Raw genomic sequence first — 20000 nt, 5'->3', positions numbered from 1 at the left:
GTGGTGAGTTAGAAAAGCTGAACTGTAAACTTGTGGTGTGGCCAAAAAGCCCGGTGCAGGATTGACCTTGGCAATAAGGCTGTACATTACTTTTTGTACATTTGAGGTGAGGCAACTTAACACTACAAGAAAAGCAAAATTGGATAGATAGATTTTAGGTTTTAAGTGATGAAGACATAAGTGAGGGGTTATTCTATTTTCCTGGTTTATTTAGTCATTCGTTTTAATTCATATATTACTGTAGCTTTGCTTGCCTTCCTTGCCTCAGTCTCATCCTTCAGGAACTTCATTTGTAAGTATATAGGAGAGAAAGGGAGGACATTGAGGGCTGAAATAGGGCAATGATAACCTAGAAAAGTAAACTTTTCAGTGGAAAAAAAAAAACAGTTACCAACAGATATACTTTTGAATCCAACAATCAAGGAAGACTGGAGATCATAGATGAATGAAATGAGGGCAGAAATGAGGAAAAAAAATGGGGATGAAGGCCCGGGGATAGAGATGAGGGGTAAAAAGGAGTGAGAAAAGTGCTGTGGGAAGCAGCAATGGAGGTTGTAATTAACCAGGGGTTAATGGAGGTGGCTAATTGTCCCCCACATGTATAGGTAGGCTTTCTGCTTGGCTACATTACAATTAAAAAACCACCCTCCTAATGATAGAGAATAACAATTAACTGATAATTAGAAATATACTACGATGACACACCAGCTTAAGCCTGTGTGTGTGTGGATGTTAAGAATCATTTCATATGCTACTGGCCTTTTTATTGTTAACGTCCATGCATTGAATTGAATTATATCTTTTTTTGCTTTAATTCCTCAGTCAATTAACCTACATAAGTAAAGATAAGAGTGCTCTTCTTTAACTTATCATTGTCTTTTGTTGCTCCTGTCCCCCATTTACCCTTTCTCCTATTCCCTGCAAGCCCCTCTTCACATCTCCCTTCTCCTCCTTCCCACTTTCCCTTTGCTTTTTAGTCCTACTTTCTATATATTGACATGTGTCCAACATGTAAAAGACAAACTTTTACTTACCTTTCTCTTACCAGTTCTTTTCCAGTAATTCTTCATATTCGTTTTTTAACTGTCTAATCTATCAATCAATTACTTTCCTTCTCCTCATCTTGTGTCTGTCTTCCTCCAGTCCTTCTCATGATGTTGGTAATCACAGGAATAAGAACGGTGGGATGATGATGATGAAGGCCAGATCTCTAAAGTAGATTAATCCGTCATGTTAAGGAATAGCCAAATTACATCCCGCTGTCTTTTCTTTTGAAGAACACCAGTGCTTATATAACAGCATCATACCAAATGGCTGTGATAGAAGCTGAAAAGGCCAAGTAACCTCTCCACTTCCCCCCTAAAAGATCATCCCTTTTCCACACATAGTCACTCAGATCAAGGCTTTTGCTCTGGCTCCCTCTGTCACACAAGAGCACACAATTTCTTACTATGTTCAGCCTGTTTTTCCTGACAGATGTAGACAGCTTCATAGCACCATTTGCTGATTGGAGCAGTTAGAGGCCCAGTTGCCTCTCATGGGCCACTTGTCTCTGACATTTTAGTTGATTGCATCGTGCCTTCAGTGGTTCCTTTTTGAGTACTTTCTCTAACAATGCTACTTCTTTGTTCTTCACTTTGCTGACATTTTTTCTCTTCACACTTCATACTTTATTTTTGAGCTCGGATTTTATTTTTTTTAGTCTTTCTGTCTATCCATCGTCTGTCCATCTGTCTGTCTATCTCTCTGTTGATAAATTACTAAGCGGTAGTCAAAAATACAACACTAGGTCATCTGATTATATAAGGTGTGTGGGTGTGTGCGCACAGATACGTGTGCATGTGCCTCCGCGAGCCTTTGTGTGTTATTAAATCTAGCATGCTAGCAGACTCAGTAAATGAGGTGTGAAAGTAGCCTCCTCGTACGTAGCAGTCAGTCAGGCTGAGATGAATGAAATAGCAGTTGTCCATTCAATATCCTCCCTAGAGCTCATCTCAGTTATACCAGAGATCACACTGTCCACAGTTAGCTCTGTGAAACAGTGGTGTGATGACTGTAATGTTGCAAACAAGGAGTGATTTCACTGAACATTATGCTCAGCTTTTGTCACTCAAAGCAATTCATGACAATATCGCATCTTATAAATACAGTCAGAGAAGCAAAATTATACATCGCTCCTTCTTTGTCGATGCTTGGTTTCCTCCAGCTACGAAGAAAGTATTTAAGGAAATTTAAAATGTCATTTAGCAGAAACATAAATTGTGAATTACTGTTTTGCTTCCCCTTTATGATAAAAATGCATCCATTAAAGGAAAAAATAAATAAATAAATAAAAAAGAAAGAGACAGGTCACTGTAATTGTTCTGCAGTGTCAGATGTTGATGACCATGTGGCTGTAAATAGTAAATATATTTTCACAATGTGACATGAGACTGTACAGAATCTGTACTTTTATTATTATTTCATTAAAACATTTCTTTGTTTATTATTTAAAATTTTTTGTTTTTAACTCTTTTTTATTTATTTTTTTATTTTTTTATTTAACACTTAATTTTTCCTTCTAGCCGTTTACGTTCCAGAGACAGTGAGAAATGTATGACAGTTTCCCCACTGGGCCTCTGGAACAGTGACAAACTACCAAATACCCACAACGAAGCGAAAACTCCATTTTCTGATTTTCGGCTGATATTTTTCATTCACGCAAGCGGACACAAGCATTCACATGCATGAATACACACACAGACAGAAACATACCCACACAGATTCTCTCACCTTCACACTCAGATGTGCACACAAGCACCGCTGTATGGGCACACACTTAGACACACCCTCTCAGACCATTTTCATTTTAATGAACCCTTTGGGAGCCTCTTCACATTAGAAGCCTAATGTAGCATTGTGCAAGGGACCCGACACCAAATGAATGCTCGCCGTAAAGCTATTCTGATGTGCTTCTAAATTATGACTCCTGACTTAATGCAGTGAATTATGTTTTCTGAATTATGGGGTGAATTACGAGTTTTGAAAGAGAGAAGAGAAAGAGATTTAAATGCCAGCTGCCCATTTGAAATTGGGAATTCCAGCAGCGATCTTAGGTTTTGTTGTGGTTTAGTTAAGGTGGAAATAATGAAGTGGTGATGGAAGTGAGTAAACTGACTTATTTGTAGTTTGTTGCAGAAAACATTTATCCATAGTGGTTTCATGGATTTTGGTTTGAGGGTATTTTTGGTTGGCTTGTGTCATTCAGTCATGATAATGAGGAAACAATCTGGAAAATGCCACAATGTTCAGTGGTGTAATTTATTCCAAACTCACATCAGTCAGAGGATACACACAGCACAGTACAGTGTGGCGCTCAAATGCTATACATACACTTGAGTTCTCTTTTACTGTGCACTACATCTGCACTGTGTGAGGTGCTGGAGGCTCGATATGCCCTCCAGGGAAAATCAGGTGCAGCCTGAAGTGTTTGAAACGGTTAATGCCATGGGGAACTCAGTTTCCCTTTCTCCTTCTGAATACAGTTCCCACCGACTGTGTTTGTGTGTGCTAGTGTGCACACACACAGGGACCTGACTTATTATCCTGGGAATGGCTTGTAGAATCATTTTCTCTGCAGACTCCCCTGGGTGAACCCTGTTAATACTCTGTTATGTGTGGGTTTGTGTATATGTCTGTGAGCATGTGTGTGATGCAGTTGGGTGCTACCTACTGTTTGCTTCACTAATTTCACTTGAACCAGACTATAACCCAATCTGTCTGTGTGTTGGCACTCTGGGGAATCCAGATGTGTTTTTGTGTGCTACATTGGCCTAATTCCATACTATATACAAATATGATAATGTCTATGCCATATATTAACACTGATAGCTCACTACTATAGAAGTTAGTTAATGATTTTATTTTTCTTCTAGCTAATATGAATTGAAACATGGCATGCCCTGATGTGAAGCTGCAACAAAATATTAACAACAATTTAAAATTTTGGCTTCACAAAAACGTATGTATGTATTCCCAACAATTATTGCTTTCATTTTTTTTTATTGTTGTGAGTCGTACCTCCACATCAAGGTTATTGTTGCACTCTGAGACAATAGTGTCTATCAACACCACACTCAAAAATTGAGCAATATTTTTGCGAGCAAATACACCACATACTCAAAACACACTCAGAACTAGGATGGTACTTCATGGAGCACATACCTCCGCAAAGGCCAAACAATCCCACACCTGTCTGTCTGGATCTGCGCCAAATTGTATAAACTCATAGCTCTCACCACTGTTAATATTGATGAGGAAAGTGAAGAAGAAATTCCTGGACCCGTCCCTTTAACCAAATTGGCACCAAAATGTGATTGGTTCTTCCCAGGCCCATGGGAGTGGGAGGGACTGATGAAAAGGTAGGGCATGAAGCAGAGCAGCGAGCAACAGAAAAACTTTCGTACAGAATTTTCCAAAGAAATGTGCAGCTCCAAGCTCACAGTGAAAACACAATTTCTTTCTTCGCAAAGAAGGGGAAGATAGTGTGAAAGGGTGTCATCCCCTCATTGAGGCTGCTTGGAGCCATACCTCCTTTTATCTGCTTTTCTCTCTCTGTTTTCCATATATGTTCTTTTCAGTCCTATCTGATTTTAGGGGGTAGATATCAGATCCTTTGAGCTAAGCCAGTTATGTGTCGGGTGTATGTGTCTATCTGAGCTGATCAACCGAAGATGAAAGGATTGTGTGTCTGTTTGTTTGAATGAGAGTGATAGGCCTGGTGGGGGGAAGGAGGAAGTGGCAGAGAGAGTGAGAAACAATATTACACTGCTTCAAACACTGTCAGGACAGATAAACAGCACACCAAAAAAGACAAACTAAATGAATATAAACAAAAACACTCGCACCAGCTCTTGATTGGTCGCTTAAACCTCATGAATTTTGCTTTGAGCTGGATAGTTCATCCACCCAGGAGCAAAGGCATTAAAGCAGCACTTTAATTTTTGCCACCGGGCACTGCTGAGCGATATCTTCCTCATCACAGCATCATTTTCACTTCAGACTCACTAAACTGTCTGTCAGCAGCAGTCAAACATCGAATAGGCCTCAACTCCACAGGGATCGGTAACGAGAGAGATTCATATCAGTGTGCTTTTTAATCACTGGAGGATGGGACGCACTCTGTCAGACAGACGCACATACATGATAAATGGCTTGTGTGAATGAAAAGTCCTCCCCTTACAGATTAATCCCCAGTTGCCATCAGCAGTGTCCTGCTACTCAAACTAGCATGCCATCTGTTGAGACCCCATTCTACCTTTCAACACACATTCATATACTGTATGTGCGCACACACACACACACACACAATATGTGCGCAAGGTTACGGTCAATGAGGAGTTATCAATGTCAGTAGATCTAATGAAACTGGAGCATGATATTAAACTCATTGCGCTTAGCATCAAAATGCATACCCTAACAAGTACTAGATACAGACATGCATGAAAAACACACACACAGTCAGACACACATATCCAATAACAAATTCTAATCTTGGAAAAATTTCACAACTGTGTCGGTCTGCAGGTCATAAAGAGACTAGTTAATTCCAAAGGACTTATCTCAATGTACCTATTGTGACCTGCCCATGATAATGATCATCAATCAGCCTTATGGATAGCTCACACACACGTATAATAAAGAATTGAGCACCATATTAGAAAGCCAGGTCTATTCTGTGTACTAGGATATAATAGAAACTGTTATTAATAACAGGTGCCGACTTCAATACTTGAATGGATCACTGCGGCACAAAGTACCAGAGGTAAAAAGGCTGCACTTCAACCACATTGTTTGAAAAGGCACATACAGAGAAAAGGACAAATGTATCTACATAGCGAAACCACTCAACACATTGCATTGTTACTTCTCTGTATTGCAATCCTGTGGTTGTGGACTATAAAATTCCTCACACCAGAATTTTAAATCTTGAAAGAAGTTAGAAATAACACATGGGCACATAATCCATCAATCCACCACTCGTTCACCTTTAAACACATTTTAAAACGCACATAAATGCGTGTTCCTTTACATATTTTTCTTTCACTCGCTCGCTCTCACACACACATATACGCACATGTAGCAGGCTGATTTCTGTCACCAATCAAGCTCCATTTTCCGACCAAATTAATTCTTTCTAATTTGGGGCTTCCAGTGGTCAACCCCCTGTGGTGCTGCTACTGAGCTGTGTCTGTGTGTGTGTGCATGCGCACACATATGCTTTTGTGTCTGTGTATGAAGTAGGGAACATTCCACAATAGATCTTAATTGAGAAGACGGACTGCAATCAGCACATTCTTGTAGGAAATCATTAAATCATTTCTTCCTCCCCTCTCTTTTTCTCTCTCCCCTTCTTGTGGTGATTAGCATGGTAATGATAGCATCCTGATTATGTCCATCAGAAAAATCTGACATCTGTAGTCTCTCCAGTTCTTTTACTGAGGAAATTAAAGTAAGAATGAAAGAAAAACAAAAAACCTGCCAACTCTCCTAATTAATGTGGTGTATAAAAAAAAAAAACACAACACAGAATGTCACTCTTGCAGTAGTTTTTTGGTGAAAGTGTAAGAGGAAGAGACAAAAAAAGACACGACTCAAAGATCTGTGATGCCCCTGTAAAAAATGCTGAATAAATGGTACATGTTTCTGATGAAATAAACAAGCTCTATAATTTCAGTTCACATAAAATTATAGCTATCATTATTGGTTCATGAAACTCTATAAAAAATTGTGTCTGTATTCCTCATTATAATACAATGTATGCTGTTTACCAGATGTGTGTGTGAATTTAGCCTTGTGTTCTGTCAGATGTATTCTCTTCATTTGAGCTGTAAACGGTCCTTTAAAAGCAGGTAAAGGATTAACTAGAATTGGAGGGTTTCAGTCCTATCCTTCAGTATAAGAGCATGATTAGTATCTGCCAGTGATATTTCCCTTTAGGTTAATGTTTCCATAAGTAGAGATTCACATAATTTTCAACCACAGAGCACTTTACTTGTAACGTTCTGTCTGTGTTCTGTATTATAAAAACTGCAGGCATTATGGCCAACATGTACTGCACCTCAAGCATCACTCCTTTAGTGAAAACTGCAAGGTACCTAGTGGCCAGAAATCCTTACTGAGTTAATTATAGACTTAATGTACTTTTCTTTTTTTCCCCCTCACCATTTTGATCTGAGATGTGAACCTGAATGCTTCAGTAAAAGCTCTTGACTTTTCGGAAATAAAGAACTCCCACTGGAGCAGCCTTGACTCTTTAGACTTTGGATCTAGTGGGCATACGGTGAATTGTCTGAGCTGCTTTCCTTTTATTTTTCCAGTATAAAAAAGAGGAATAGAAATACGAGAAAGAGGCAGTCTGTAGGAAGGTCTGGGGTGAAAAGAGTTCAGAAAGAGGAAGGAATGTTAATGGAACCTTCATTTTATTCGAAGCTAACCACTACCAATCACCAGAGCCTTTCGCATTGACTAACCATATAACCACGTAAAAATAATTCCAAAGCTTAAATTTCTGGCCTCAGATGCATGACTCCCCTGGCTACAACACTTATTAGCTTTGTCCACCATCATTGGCAGACTAATTGGTAATTAACACTTATTGTAAGAGTCGATTACCTATTTGAGTATAATTAAGTACAGCTTTCCCAAAGTAAAGCTTTTTCAAATAAATGTTCTTTGTTCCACATTGATATATATTGTATACAGTAGTACCATTTAGATAAAAAAAAACATGATTACTTTTTTATTGGTGGAAGAAGGTTTCAATATGTTATATAGTGTATAGTTTGGACTCAGGTTGACATATGTAACATCCTGCGAAACATGTACATCTCAGTGTTTCGCCCCTACCGTCTTTTCTCTACATACATGAAAATCTAGCCCTTTTTGTCAATTTCTTCCTGTTTCCTCATCTCTCTTTCTCCCTCTCTTCTCTGTGTCTCATTAGGAAATGGCAAAGATATTGAATCACCCGCGGGTCTATGCCTTCCTTCATGTTCCCGTGCAGTCAGCATCAGACAGTGTACTGATGGACATGAAGAGAGAGTATTGTGCCGATGACTTCAAAAGAGTGGTGGACTTCCTCAAAGAGAGGTAAGGCAGGATGTGGACTCCTCATGGACCCTCAAGCCTGCTGCATGTTAGCGTCCCGATGACACAAACGTAGCTGTTACATATTGTTCCTCTCTCACTTCTGACACTCAGCATATCCTCATTAGTGACCTTGAATGTTCCAAAATTAGTTTGTGTGTGTGAAAATACCATAAACTTCACCTTCACATGGACAAACGCATAGCCAAAGTATTTCTAAGTCAATGAAACCTATAGAGGAAGATCAGTGTATCATGATATACTGGTCTGAATAAAGTCGTTTTTGTCAAATGTGTAATGCGCATTTGAGCTGATTTTTCATAAATTTGCAAAAAATTCAAATTTTAAGTCTGAGTGTAGACTGATGGGTAAAAATGCCAGTTTCATCCATTTACAATTAAATCTAAACTCAATGAAGTATACAAAATGTTCCTCATATTGCCACCATTATCTTGGATGTTGTTCTGACAAATATTGGAACTATGCCATAAACATGATGAACATTATTCACTTTATCAGTCATTAGTAAAAATGTACTGCTTGAGAGAAATGCATATGGCAAATCCTATTAGATATAGGATATAGGTATATATAGTATATTTGTTTGAGCGATATGTTTTCTTCTAAATCTTGCACTTGTGCTGCTGTGCCTCTGCCTCTCATCTGTCCTTCATCAGCACATCACTTTACAAGGTTAAACATTTCAAACTTGGGATTAATAGACAAGTAAAAGGAGAACTGACTGCAGTGCTGTTTGAGGCTGGAGCTATGTTCCTCAAAAATATGCGCAGTGACCAACACACATGGATTTTAAAGCTAAACATGTCCATTCCTGATGAGGATTAAAATATAGCCCCCCCTCCTCCCTATTAGAAAAAAAATATCCACAATTCTAAAACATGCACATAATGCAAGGATTTGACCTCTGATATAGCACAAAAGATAAGAAATTATGCAAACTTAATCTGTTACTGTATGAAAGATAATCTGTCATGGAATTTGAGTATGATTAATTATGGCAGTGCACGTCAGGGGTGGTGAATAAATATAGAATTGATGCTACGATAATACGCTATGAAGGGATTCATATGAAAATGAGTTTGGGTCACATTTCTGCCTTAAATCTCTAGGTATTATTGTGTGATTTAGAAGAAAGATGTTTGTGTATGCATTGGTACAGTATACCGAAACATGTTATTGCTGTTGCTGGATGATAACCTCTTATTTTTAAGTATGCCTTTTTCCTGGAATTAAATGACACTATGCATATTTTAGGGTAAGTACAGGATAAGGTATTTCTGCTTCATGTGATTATAGGTGTGTGTGTGTGTGTGTGTGTGTGTGTGTGTGTGTGTGTGTGTGTGTGTGTGTGTGTGTGTGTGTGCGTGCGTCAGAGATTTATATAAACAGTGAGGGAGAGAGAGTAAGTACTTGTTTTAGAAAGAAAGCCTATCACAGGATGGATATGGATTCACTTCCATCCATATGCAGATGATCGTGAAAGTGTAGCTTTTTCAGTGCAGTGGATAGTTAGCTGAACATGGCAGCGCTTTTCTCTGATAAATTATGTGGCTCTGGTTCCCATGTATGAATACATGTCTTTTGATGTTGCAGATTAAAGTCATTTTGTTAGCAAGGAGTTTGCTCTAAGAGGATGAGATCCATCTACTGCAGCAATCAATAGATTTCATGTAACTGCTTCATGTAGGTCAACAGTCATACCATAGGCTTAAATATAAAATGTAAATCTGGGTGAATAAGACTTTTATTCAGGTCACTGTACAGCCATCTGCATTTAAAGATTTATGTATTTAAATATATTGACAGAATTCATAGAACCACTCAACCCATGCAGCCTGAAGTGCTGGAATGAAAAGTTTGTAGTCATTCATATGTATGTATGTATATATGTGTGTGTTTGTGTATGTGTATGTGAGTGCGGTATTTCTGCGTCAGTTACTATGTGAGTCAGTTTCTATGTCTCAATTCACATACTTCCATACTTACTGTTTGGAGTGCATAAATGCATTCACTATGGCAACATGCAGGGGACTATAATTACCTGGATGATGCACTCAAAATGAACAAAAAGTTGAGCGTAAAATGATGGACTCCTCTCAACGGTCACCATCTTGGCTACGTAGTGGTAGGGGAGGGACCACCAACATGTTTTCAAACTTGAGAAAATGGCAGCAACGGAAGGAGGACTGTCGTCTCATTTCTAGTGAGTGCACAACGGCAGTGTTTGATTTGGGACAACACTGCGCTTTCAGAATTCACGCACTACACCAGTGAGTATACTGTGAACGCGGTGCACTACATGTGAGTGTACTGACTGAAGTATCCAGTTTGAGACACAGCAATTATGTCTCTTTGCATCACTCGGAAACACTTAGTAGGTCTCTCACCACCTCTCTCTCCTCACACTCCTCTACTTACCTGAACACAATCACTGCAATCAAGTGCTTTTTATAGATTTTCATGCGACTTCTACAGTTCTCAACTGTCCCATTCTTCTTGAACAAACTGCTGCAGTTCTCTCAGGTTTGATGGGTGCTTTTTCAGCTCTTTTCAGTTTCGGCGTCTCGGCTATTTGCACAGATGTTCAACTGGAATAAGATCACAACTCATGGCAGGCCACTTCAGACTAGTCCAATGTTTTTCTTCTCCACCATTCTTCGGTGCTTTTACATGGATGTTTTTGGTCATTAGCCCACTGTAAGAGCAACTGACACAGAGCTCTCCAATACTTTTTGCTGCATTTTTAGCAAACCCCAGTTGGCTTTTCGATGTTTCTCTTTCAAAAGTGCGGACTTCCTGGGTCTTCCTTCCATGAGACCCACTTCCATTCAGAAAGTGACACATGATTCAACCAGACACTGCTGTACCTTGATCTTGGAGATCAGCTTGTATCTGTTTTGAAGATTCCTTTGGTTCTTTTTCCACCATTTGAACTGTCCTTCTGTTCAATCTGGAGTCACTTTTCCTCCTGCAGCGACATCCAGGGAGGTTGGCTTCAGTCCCACAGACTTTAGAATTATTAACAATATTAGCAACTGCAGTCAGAGGAACATCAAGCTGCTTGGATATGATCTTGTAGCCTTTACTGCCTTTACAAGACTGTGACTCTAATTGAAGACAATCGTCGGCTTGAAATATCACTACAACCATTATTTACCAATGATTTTGCTTAGGCCGTTTTAGAATATTGTGGACTAAGCAAAAATTCAGCTCCCTCCACAGCTTCTCTGGCAAACTAAAGGTTTACTGTATGTGCATGCATGAGCTTTTAAATTTTAACACTTTTGATCACACCTGTACATGTAATATGCTATTTTCCTATTTCCTATTGTATTTTCTGTTTGAATTTTATGGGCACTAGTTACTTGTTTCTCACTGACTCCTATTTTTTTTTTTATCCTGGTACTTTTATTTAATCTCTGTCTCTTCATTTGTCGTCTTTTTTTTACCCGTCTGTTTTTCACTCTCAGGTCTTTGTCTTCTCAGGTGTGGGTGACGGATCATTTCTTCTTCTGTAGTTGAAGGCTTAACCGTTCCTTAAAATCCTCCCTTTTAAGTTTCTTCTGAAGAGGCCTTGAATTGAGGAGTGATACTGCTGTGTTTCCTTTAACACTGACTCAGATGCTTATCTGTGTGTGTGTGTCTGTGTGTGTGTGTGTGTGTGTGTGTGTGTGTGTGTGTGTGTGTGTGTTTATGTATGTGTGTGTGTGTGTGTCTGTGTGTGTGTGTGTGTGTGTGTGTGTACGCTGCATTGCTTTTCAGGCATTTGTTTAGCCTGGAGTAGAGGTCTCTGTCCCTGTCTCCAGTTGTTTTTTTAGGGTTCAATAGAAATTCAAACTCAGTGACACTGATCCGGCCAAAATCTTAACACATTGTGGCAAATGGTCATGGGAGACACAAAGAGACCATGCACACAGACACGCAGGCACACACACACACACACACACACACACACACACTCTCACACAATCTCACCACATGCAGGGTATCACGTCATAAGATCTTGTTTACATAAACTGTCTGGCTACCCTTTTGTGTGAGACTTTGTATACGTATGCGTGGTTACTCAGTTTCTGGCTTCTGTTACTTAAGCACACATTCAAACACACACAGGCGATGTCGGTTGTGTGAAATCAATACCAGTACACATCCAGTGGTCTGACCCATTTGGCCGCTGCAGTCATGGCTGGGGTGCAGTTTGGGCTCTGGGAGCGAAGCCAGGGCTTCGGACAAGCCAGAAAACACGCCCATTGTATGAGGGAGTGTGTCTGTGTGTGTGCGAAAGAGTGAGAGTGTGCTGGCGTGTGTGCGTGTGAAACATAAACAGACGGCCTGTTTTGTTGAGGGAAGCCTTTTTAAAGCATCGAGTCCTGAGATGTGGGTCCGTCAGAAACTAAGAGATGATTGAGAGAAATAAAGAGAAGCAGTTAGTGAGACATGGCATGTCAAGTGTGTTGTGTGTTACTGTAGCAGTCCTTTGAAAAGTTGTAACAGTTTAATGTTTAGAGGTGAATTAGTAGTGTTTTCCACTTCTTTTACAATAATGATAATTATTGTTATGACCAGCATTTTGTATCCTTCTCTTCACTTGTGATTTTTCTTCTACCCTCTCTTTTGCAGAGAAAGTCAGGATATAACTTTATTTTTGTTTACCCACATGTTACATTGGTCTGTTTATAACTTTTTGTTTTGTTTTTTCTTGTTCTATTTCAAACACTTCACACACAGTTGAGTGCAGATGTTTTAATATTTCTACTTTGAAATGACAAAACAAGTAAAACAAAGACATTCTCATTAACATGATATTTCACGTTCAATTTGTGCAAATGTTCCTTCATTATCAAAAGTAACAAAAATTGTCAAAGAGTGTATGAAAAGAAACTGATTCTGAAATAATGAAAATTGTATCAGTCAGTCCAAAAGTTTGCATCCCCTTCATGAAATGTTCTTTAATGCTCTGTATGTCCTCTCTCTACCTTTATAACCTACTCCAACCTTTTTAGGTACTCTCTGTACAGATTTTGTATCCTCTAATCTTAGCCAATTCTTCGTGGCATATTTGTTCCAAGTCTACCAGGTTTCTTGACTGTCTGCGATGTAGAGCCTTCTTCTCAGTCTTTCTTCCATCTTATCCAGAGCTTCTGTGCCTGATGCAGACACACACCTCCAAAACATCATCGAGCCTCCACCGTGTTCACCTGTGGGAATGGTGTTCCTCTCCTCGTAGGCAGAGTTTTTTTCTCGCCACACGTACAGTACCTGTGCAAATTGTGACCAAATGATTCAACTTTGGTCTCATCAGACCACAATCTTGTTCAAAAACTCATTTGATTTGTTCACATCCTCTTTAGCATACTCCAAGCGTGCTGCCTTGTGCCTAGAAGTATGCGCACTTTTCTCCTAAACATTCCAGACTTGTGCAGACTGCACTTAACTGTGGAAATGTGGACTTTTATTCCATTTGCCTCTGAGGACTTTTTCAGGTCCCCTGCTGTTTGTTTTGGATTCGTACGTAGCTCTTGAGAAAGTTTTCTAGCAGCTCTTTCGGTTATTTTTCTCAGTCTTCCACTCCTTGGTAGAGTCTTAGTGTGTCCATACTTCTTCCATATCTGGATTATGGTCTTCACAGTTGGTGCTGGTATCCCTAAACGCTTTGAAATATTTTTATATCCCTCTCCAGCTTTATGAAAGTTTACCAAATTCATTTTGAGGTCCTCTGACAGCTGTGTCCCTGATCTAATTGTTTTTTTTGCTCTCAGCAAACTGCTTGAAACTGCTTCTGCAGTTCTACCCACTTGCAAATATAAAATGTGCGCCTAATTTAACAGACTTGGTGTCACTCATCAAGCTGTAACCGCTGACAAAGTTTTTAAAAGATCAGAAACCTGATTTTACATGTTGAAACTAATTACCTAGAGGGTTTATCAAAGGAGATGTAAACGTTTGAGCTTGCTATTAAAGATAAATTTGGACTTACACACAGCTATTTCAACATTGACATCACTGCATTTCACACTGGTGCTGTCAAGCAAACATGAACAACTCGAGGTGGAGGGGGAAGCTCTGTGAGCGGGTGGTAGTGAGTCAGCCTCACAGGTGACTATTACTGTAGGTTCTCACAATTAGTCCTTAGTTTAGCCATGTAAAGTTCACCTGAAATGATAAGACATGCAGGAACCTTGGGCAGGTATGCATGAGGTCAGAGCTTATCTCACAAACACACAGCAGGAGAAGAATACATTTCTCTTTGTCAACTCCTTAATGCCACCAACACTGGAGAGGTCATGAGGGGGCAAACGCCTCTGGCCTTCCTTGTCAGGGAAAACCAGCACACACACACATAAATGCAAACATATCAGACCTCCCTCCTTGATACCGTTCACGGCTGAGGATCTTGAACCTCATTCTGAACTTAAATTTAGTTTTCTGCAGCCAGATTACTTTGGGGGTAATTCCTTAGTCCTTGCACATCTGTGCAATCAGACACCACCGCTGCTGAGTGAGTTAAGTCACCTGGTCACAGAGAGGCTTGGTGACCCCATAACTATTCCTAAAAGTGGAGGAAATAAACAAGTCGGGGTAATGTAGGAAGTGAAAGAAAATATTACTGATATAGTATCAGTCAAGATCAGGAATTATGGGTCACTCTTGGCAACATTAAAGTTCAAAGAATGCCCATGAAATTTAAAATGCCCTCAGTAAATATTAGAGTGAAAGAGCAGTCCCTGCTGTTCCTCAGTAGGTGATATCAGCGAGTTTACGACTGGTGATACTTTACACTACAGTCTTTCCGAGGAAATGCAATTGTTTTGGTCAGAAGCTAAGAGTCATGAAGCAGTGAATATTACCCTCTCAAAATTCAATGGTGCAATTGTTCCAACTAAACAACTAGAAAAGATTACAGTGAAATATATCCCCATAGTCTTCTCTAGAACAATGCCCAAAGTTTCCAACAGTGGCAAGTAAAACAAATCTAAGTCTCACTAATTAAGTCTATATTTGCAATTTACTCAGAAACGAACCAAACATCGCACTCTGGGGGGAAAGGGAAAAAAAAGTTCATTTCTCACACTCATGACCATACAACAGCTTGTTCGAACAGTTTGATTTGTGCCACACTGGAACATGTATTGAGTTTAAAGGTCTCTTAATGGCTGAATGCCCAAATCTCCTGTCGCTGAAACCCTTATTGAGGCGTGTGTAGATGAGCTGCTGGAGGAAAATCAATTCTGTGTTTCTTAAGATTGAGGTCATTATGAAAGACAAACTGTTTTTTTTTTTTGTTTTTTTTCCCACACCCAGGATGTGCTGGAGAACAATGCAAACACCACTGAAACACATACCACTGTTGGCATGATGGATTAAGTTCACGTTCCTCTAAAGTCATCCATATCCACAGAGAAAAATTGCATTAAATATACTCTCCTTTGAATGACATAGTAACTAATTTCTCCAAGTTGTTATAACTGATTGTTTTCGGCCATGCCTAATTCTAACAATCAGTCGCATAATTATTTCAATAAAATGGTTAATTTGTCCTCGCCTGCCAACACAGACCATATTTTTTTCACTCTTTTCTCTCTGCCTCTATCAATTAAAATCACATAATGAAGTACAGTCTTTATGTAATGATGTATGGAGAAAATCCTGTTATGGTGGAATAAGGCTGTTACAGAGCGAGTGAACATGGTCAGAGGATTTTCCACAGTTGTTTCGTAGTTTGCCATAATATAGGACTGATTTTCCCTCAGCTATTCTCGAGGATTAAGTGTGTTTGAACCACAGGGAGCAAAGATGAAGAAGCGCCTGGAAAAGAATAGTTATATGTCTGTGTGTTGGGGATTGGTTGTGTAGGGGGAGGGTAAAGCCATCATGTTACCAGGAAAGGGTAGATGATTGGCGAGGGCTGGGCATTGAGCGACCCTCACACCCTCTTTGGTTTCCCTCATGGTGGTAGGTTGGTTTCCCTGGAGGTTACATGTTCCTGACCTCTGAAAAGCCTTTCAATCTCAGGCCGTAGAGGTCCTTCTCCCAAGGAGACGCACTCACTCACATGCCTGTCAGCTGTGCATATTTTATCTAAGCATTTCTTGTATAACAATTTCCAAAATATCTGTATTATTGAAAGACAGAAATAAAGGGGGAGGCAACAATAAACAGCAGTAGCAAAGTATTGAAGTTTACATAATGTTGAGGACAACTCCAGCTGCTACAGATGTGGAGTTTTTAGAGTTGTGATCCCACAGGAATGAGGATTTGGATAGGTCAACAGGTGATTAATCTGTGTGATCCCATCAGCTGACCAACACAATGACCTGTGACCTACAACGCGACCTCTGAAAACCTCGGACTCCCCAGTTAATCTCCGTTTGAGCGTTTGGTTACCATTCTGTCCTGCTTTATTCCATTTATGAACCTCACGAATTGGTATGAATGAAATCATTCTGACCTACAACACAACTCACAATACAGCATTGTTTTTTTCTGTCCCGTTTTAAAATTTCGACCTTGTTCACCCTCGTTCAGCATGAAAAAACACTGTTATTGCTGCACCTGATTTCGTTTAATGATCTACAATTATCTGACAGGTTTTGTTTTATATTGTCTTAGTTGTTACAGAAAGACGTCAGAGAGAGAGCTATTATTTGAATATTGTCTCTTTTCCCTTGCCCAGGAGGAATTTTATTCTAAAATGATCAGTACATAAACACGAAAGGCAACAGAGACGGGCTTGTCTCTGGGTGGTCTCTGGACTTTTCAGCACATTATTAGTCCAGATTTAGAGGCACCCACTATGATGTATATAGTGAATAGAACATTTTATCACTTCACACAAATATGCAGCTGGTCAAAACACCATGGTGATTCATACGGATAATATTCATACCTTATATTCACAAATTACAGGGGTCAAATCTGGCTCTTGACCCTTTTGTTTTTATTGCATGCCACTCCCAAAATGCCAAATTCCATTATCCATCAGTGATGTGATGATAGCTCTCTCTCTTTTATGTAACATTTGGATAAATAGCAGTGTGCCCTTGTTCTAAACAGGATTTGACTTATACAAAACTGTTTCAATTTAATGTATTCACCTAAAGGCTGCAACAAAAAATCACCCCTGTCTTCTACATTCCCACATGGGAAAAGTAACAACTTAACCCACTGAATTTTGCTGTCATGGTTTTATTGCTCGATCCCTTGGTTTCAGGTGGTAAACAGTCATACTGTATGTCTCTTTTAGAGATGGCATCATTGGAATTTATATACACTCACAATATTGTATTCAGAACAAATTATTTACATTTTTCAGACTACTCTAAACTCTAAAGACTTGTATGATCACAATCAATTATAATTCACATTGCATGACTCGAAGGTGTCATTCTTTTGTGACCATGATAATAGCACACATGCTTTCTTTAGCATAGTTGAATGCTAGCAGCCTGTCAGAATGTGCCCTTATTTGTGTTAAAGTAATTTTCACTTCATTGTAACTTCCTTGGATTGATTTTTAACTAGTGTGCGCAGAGATTTGAGACAGAAAAAAGTGATAATGGTGTATTTACAAAACAGTCACAATTTGATTGGCTAAGCTCCATTGTATTGAAGGCGCCATTAAGTGTTAGTAGTGTGGTGTGTAGTGTGGTGGATTGTTCCGGCAGAGTGACGCTGTGACTGTTGATATAGTGCGTTGATGATAAACTTTCCGTCTGTCTCAGTCTCTCTTGAGTGTAGTGACTGTTTCTCTCCAAACAAATGGCTCCAAGACAGTTGCCTTTGCGTTTGGTCTGTGTGCGTGTATCTATGTTTGTGTGTGTGTGTGTACACGTGTTAGTCATCTCTATTAGTCACGAGGAGTAACAGGGTTATATCAAACCTCCCTGGGTTACGGCAGGACACATGTATCAGTAGCGTGAGGAGACAGTCGCACACTATGTTCGTTGTTGAAGACATACCTTCAATAGTTTACACACAGGCACTCACACACTTAAAGGTTTAAGGTATCGGCTAGGGCTAATGTTTCACTGGAATAGTAGGTGGAAAGGGTGGCAGCTCCCTGAAGGCATTGGAGGGGAGAAGAGAGGTTAAGAGAGGCGGGAAGAGAGCAGTGAGCAAGACAGGTTTGCCGCGATAACCTGCCACACTGGCGGGACATTTCACCCCTCCTTTCTCCCTTCAGCTGATGATTCAGCAAGTAAAGTAAATGAGGCTTTGAGGGTTTCGCTTGTGTTTTGACTCTGTCTTTGATTGAAAACCTTTATTCAACCACACACAGACAGTAACAACATGTACAACAAAGAGACTGGTTTAGTCATCACAGGCACAGGGAACATCTCTCACACACACGCACACACACAAGCACAAACAAGCACACACACACTTGTGTGCTATAAACTCACCACTCAACAGCTCCATTTGAATACCAAAGTTCTGACTTCCATATTTTCCTCAAGTACCAAGCAGATTTGAACTCATAAGCATCTGTGTATAAGCTTTCCTCCGTCTGTGTCACTGCTGTTGAATATGTTAAACCTGAGCCCACCGTGGTGACTGACAGGTGCCTCAGCATAACACTCTCTGCCTTGCCATCTTGGGCACCAACAGTAAACCCATATCCACACATCAAAAACATTCATTCAGAAAGCTTTGATTGTGTGACATCACAGATTTTGTCCATGAAAATGTCACTAATAGAGGGTATGGTTGACTGTTGTTACATACCCAAGTATAAATTGTACAAATACAGAAAACACAACCAAATAGCGAGAATATTTAAAGAAACCAACACCACTGACGGATAGTCGACTTCAGTAATTTCATGAATCACCATGACAACAAGAAGCATGTTCTAACTGTGTTTATCACTCTTTAGTGTCTCCTGGAAACATTTCCGTCGTGGTCTGTGTTGCTTGCACTGTATTTGATGCGTGTTTCTGTATTTGGTTGTCTCACTTTGCAGCATTTTTTTATGTGTTGTCAAATTCTTGAAGATAAATCTCTAGTTTGACTTTATGCAATGCCCTTATTCGCACTGTCTGATCAGTCACTGAAACACCAGTTTCAACAGATAATCCTTGTGCCAAATCAGAACAGACTTACCCATCTGTTTTTCAGTGTGAAGTTGCATAAATACCAAATTGTGTGTGGCATCATCTTTCATAGACGACCGAAGAGTATGTTTTTCTTCTGCCTCCTCACCACTGCTGCATTTGTGTTTTGGCATTTGTTCAGTAGCCTGCTGATGCTCTTGTATGAAGTGTCACAATCTGGCTTCCTACTTTTTCAGACAACTCCTTACCATGTGGAGCCATGTCGCATTAGACACAACCCAGTCCAAAACTGAGAAATCTCTGGTGTTCACATGTTATTTATTAACCTCGTTCATGCAACTAGTTTTATTTGGAAAACACAGCTATCACTCTTGTTGGAGTGATCACAGGTAAACTGACTTCTTGTTTTTAAGTATACATAAGATCAAATATCCTACTCTTCAACAAATAATACATTTATTATAAGATCCAATGCGTTTATATATAATATGAGCAAGAACTTCCCACCTTTAAATTAAGATCACACACAGATGAGAATACTATTCATCTGTTTGTCTGCTTGTTTATGATGTTTGTTTATATTGCCTCGTGGTGTTTGTGTATAGAAGTGATTTAATCCAGGAAGGAGTAAAAGAGGGAGAGGAGGGAGGCTTCCTGCTCACATACCTGGCGGTGTGTGTCAATAAGTCTAGCATTGTGATTTGGCTCCGTTTAAACAACAGGAAACCAGCAGAAAACGAGTCATTAACTTCACAACAAGCTGAAACTGACATGTGCGTGTGTGTGTGTGTGTGTGTG

General features: G+C 39.6%; 1 protein-coding gene across 1 annotated transcript in view; it reads left to right on the top strand.

The window, feature by feature from the left end:
• Positions 1-20000, top strand: part of cdkal1 (CDK5 regulatory subunit associated protein 1-like 1) — a 151114-nt gene that overhangs the window by 57164 nt on the left and 73950 nt on the right. Inside the window, exon 6 of the mRNA XM_023430727.2 lies at positions 7985-8130. Within this exon, the coding sequence (XP_023286495.1) occupies positions 7985-8130 (146 nt within the window). The remainder of the gene's footprint in view (positions 1-7984; positions 8131-20000) is intronic.

The sequence above is a fragment of the Seriola lalandi genome, unplaced genomic scaffold (assembly GCF_002814215.2).
Source record: "Seriola lalandi dorsalis isolate HSWRI2012SDOR001 ecotype SW California unplaced genomic scaffold, Sedor1 jcf7180002054910, whole genome shotgun sequence".
Classification (NCBI taxonomy): Eukaryota; Metazoa; Chordata; class Actinopteri; order Carangiformes; family Carangidae; genus Seriola; species Seriola lalandi.
The sequence above is the reverse complement of the archived record's forward strand: the minus strand, read 5'-3'. Positions and strand labels throughout refer to the sequence as shown.